Source organism: Penaeus chinensis, chromosome 24, assembly GCF_019202785.1.
Source record: "Penaeus chinensis breed Huanghai No. 1 chromosome 24, ASM1920278v2, whole genome shotgun sequence".
Taxonomy (NCBI): Eukaryota; Metazoa; Arthropoda; class Malacostraca; order Decapoda; family Penaeidae; genus Penaeus; species Penaeus chinensis.
The window spans coordinates 23,941,598-23,944,938 of record NC_061842.1 but is presented as its reverse complement, the minus strand read 5'-3'; the positions used below and the strand labels follow the sequence as shown (position 1 = coordinate 23,944,938).

The 3,341-nt window shown below is 32.3% G+C and overlaps 1 protein-coding gene across 2 annotated transcripts in view; it reads right to left on the bottom strand.

The window, feature by feature from the left end:
• Positions 1 to 337: 337 nt before the first annotated feature.
• Positions 338 to 3,341, bottom strand: part of LOC125037738 (short/branched chain specific acyl-CoA dehydrogenase, mitochondrial-like) — a 12,966-nt gene continuing 9,962 nt past the window's right edge. For both annotated transcript variants that reach the window (XM_047630931.1, XM_047630932.1), the window contains 4 exons: positions 2,637 to 2,762; positions 1,955 to 2,137; positions 1,696 to 1,831; positions 338 to 755 (listed from right to left, as the gene is read on the bottom strand). In XM_047630931.1, the coding sequence (XP_047486887.1) occupies positions 577 to 755; positions 1,696 to 1,831; positions 1,955 to 2,137; positions 2,637 to 2,762 (624 nt within the window). In that variant the 3' untranslated portion in view covers positions 338 to 576. The remainder of the gene's footprint in view (positions 756 to 1,695; positions 1,832 to 1,954; positions 2,138 to 2,636; positions 2,763 to 3,341) is intronic.

Sequence of the window (3,341 nt, the reverse complement as noted above, 5' to 3'; positions counted from 1 at the left end):
GAATAAGGGTTGACTGAATATCAGTGAATTAAACAAAGTAACAACCAATAAAACAAATACCAAGTAGCATACAGTAAGTAGGAAATGTTAACGCTTAATAGTCTTGTTTTAATTAATGGAAGTTTAAATAATCAATACCAACCCATAGTTAATGTATTATATATTCATACCAACCCATTGTTAACTTAATATATAATATCACAATATAAACAATCCCATGTCAAAAATATTATTACAATACCTTCTGAATTAATGCATCACAAAGCATGTTCACTTACATAGGCTGTATTTTTTTATTTGATCAAATAACATTATAATGCCAAATGAAAGTAAAGTAATAGAAGTTGAAATTTATTTTTGTTTTGTCAAATGCTGCCACAATTATAAATGTATGCTACAACATACTTTCCTAACCACAAAGAAGAAATAGGGCATCCTAAATATATCAATTTTACCACATGAAAAGCAGGAGAGAGAGCTAATGCTTTGAGATTCTGCATTAAAAGTAATGTCTTACATCTAAACCTAATTAATAGCTAAATATATACAAGACATTATCTTTCTTTATTACAATAATTATGCTACATAATCTTGTGCAACAAGTTTTGCAATAGTATTCAACTGAATATGTGATGTTCCCTCATAAATTGTGCCAATTTTGCAGTCTCGATAAAACTTCTCAACTGGATAATCTTTGGTAAAGCCAACACCACCCATAAGCTCCACACATTTGGATGTAACACGAGTGGCCACCTCTGTATGGAGAACGATAATTAAAAATCTCTAACAAGAAATGGAGAGAAGCATGAAATTAAAGTAACAACAATCATAATAGTGATGTTCAACAATGAAAAGAAATTAAATCATGAATGTGCCTGTGCGAGTTTGCAGGAAGAGGTGAAGCTAGAACTATAAAATGTGAGTAAGTATTAAATGAAGAATAGATGAATAATTTCTAGTCTTATCCAGTCTTATCTACTCTTATACAATAAAATATGAATTATAAAAATACAGCAAAATCAATAATAAAGCCAAGGTACTTCTCTGAATGAAAGAATTTGCAACCATAAGAATTTTATCCACATATCACATGCCTTGGTTTGATCACTGATCAACTGACCACACATTAGCTAGTATTGCTGTCATAGAAATAAAATATCCATCTATAATTTAAACAATCCAAACACTTATGCTAGTTTTAATGTAATTAAAGGGTCATGAGAAATGTAATTTAGAAAAGAAACAAATACTATTGCAAATATTATGAGTCAAATTTTAATAATGACTTTAAAATATGACACAACCCTCCCAGCTAGCCTGCTAGCTTTGCTTCAAAAGAAATAGCAAACCTGACTAAAATTTAAGCTTTCTGACTACTTAATGATATATGAAAAATGTAAATACAAATTCATGAAAACTGTAAACTCAAGAAGATGAAACATTAAAAGTGAAATTAAGTAAACCATTATTCTTAAATTATCAACAGTGAAACAGCTGTGTGATTAGATTTTAGGAGAAGACGGGTCCTACATTTTATATATAGATTGAATGGGCTACAGGTCTTCTTTATGTAGATCTCATTCTCACTAATATTACTAATAATATGTATCATGATCCACTTACACTTGTACAATATTAAATCTACATTAAAAAATCAACCACTCTATAATAAACAACAAACAGCAAAAAATATACCTGAACTGTAAAGCTTTGCCATTGCAGCTTGTTTAATGAAGGGTTGTTTTGCTTCCCTCAATCGGGCTGCATTATATACAAGTAGTCTCGCACATTCAATTTCTGTGGCCAGATAAGCTGCTGCATGCTGCATAGCCTGTTAAAAATAATAATACTTCAACTTTCCTGATTCTTTTAATTAATAAATCATATATTAAATATTGATATATTCACTTTCAATCTTAGATTTGATAGTTGTAGTACAAAAAATTAAAAGTACCTGGAAATCAAACAAAGCTTTCCCAAATTGTTTACGCTGAAGCAGGTACGGAATGGTGGCATCAAGGCATCCTTGAGACAGACCAACCATTTGGGCACCAATACCTATACGTCCCTCATTTAACATACCAATGGCATATTTATAACCATGTCCAAGTTCTCCGAGAATATTTTCTTCAGGTACCTTAGGAGGAAATAATTTTTCACATCATTAAGTGAATTAAGTGAATATCACAGAAAACTGAACTCCGTTACACTCTTTAACCTATAGTACCCTAGGAATCCTGTATTGTCACAATATTAATAATCACAAAGAGTCAATCTTTTCTTTTGCAAAGAAAAAAAGAGTATATAGGTATATGAGGCAAAAGTAAGCTTTTAACCCGTTCCTATTATGTGAAATTATTGGCAAAGCCTGGTGAAGCCGAGGTACAAAAATGTCACGAGTAGCTCCATGCTTAGACAATTTTCCAGCTTGCTGCTAGGCTTGCATAATGTGATTATATATTATCTAGTTTTTTTTTCCCTCATGATGTGTCAAGATGACACTCAGCATGGCTGGGTTAAAGCTGTAACAAAATGAGGTTTATATATATATATATATATATATATATATATATATATATATATATATATATATATGTATATAATTTTTTTTTTTGAAATCTGAAGTAAACACTCACCACAACATTATCAAAATGTACTGCACATGTATTGGAGGCCCTGAGACCTAACTTATCCTCTTTCTTGCCAATTGATAAGCCAGGGGTTCCAGCATCAATGACAAAGCAGGTGATACCTTTGTAGCCCTTTCAGAGACCAAAGAAAAAATAAAATATGAGTTCTAATTAAGACCCTACATTCCAATTGGCAATACTGTCTTAAACCCATGTTTTGATGGCTCCACAAAGGAGTCAATTAGTAGACTTTATGACTTCCCCTGATTTCACTTTCCTGTAGTTTGCAGGAAAACACCTTATTTACTAACAAAATCAATATGCTCTCTTCTTTTTTATAGACATTATAATGATCATAATGTTACTGACATTACTGATGAATAACCCATTAACGACGGGTCACGTATATACGTGTACTCCAGGTGGATCCGTCCAGACGGGAACGTGTATTCACGTGCTCCATTTCTAACCCATCCCTCCGGGGATGCGAATGGGCGTGATTGCTGTATGGCTGTATGAATGATTGTTTTTGAGCTAGTTTGTATGAATACAGGTCTTTATATTGGTAATTATGTTTGTGCAACTATATGTGTACATATATAGATGTATGTATCTGTTCTTCGTCGTGTTTGTGTTTGTCGGCTTGTGTTTTTGTGTGTATCTGTGGAAATATGTGCGCGCAACTGTGTGTGTGCATGTGTAAGTCGGTAA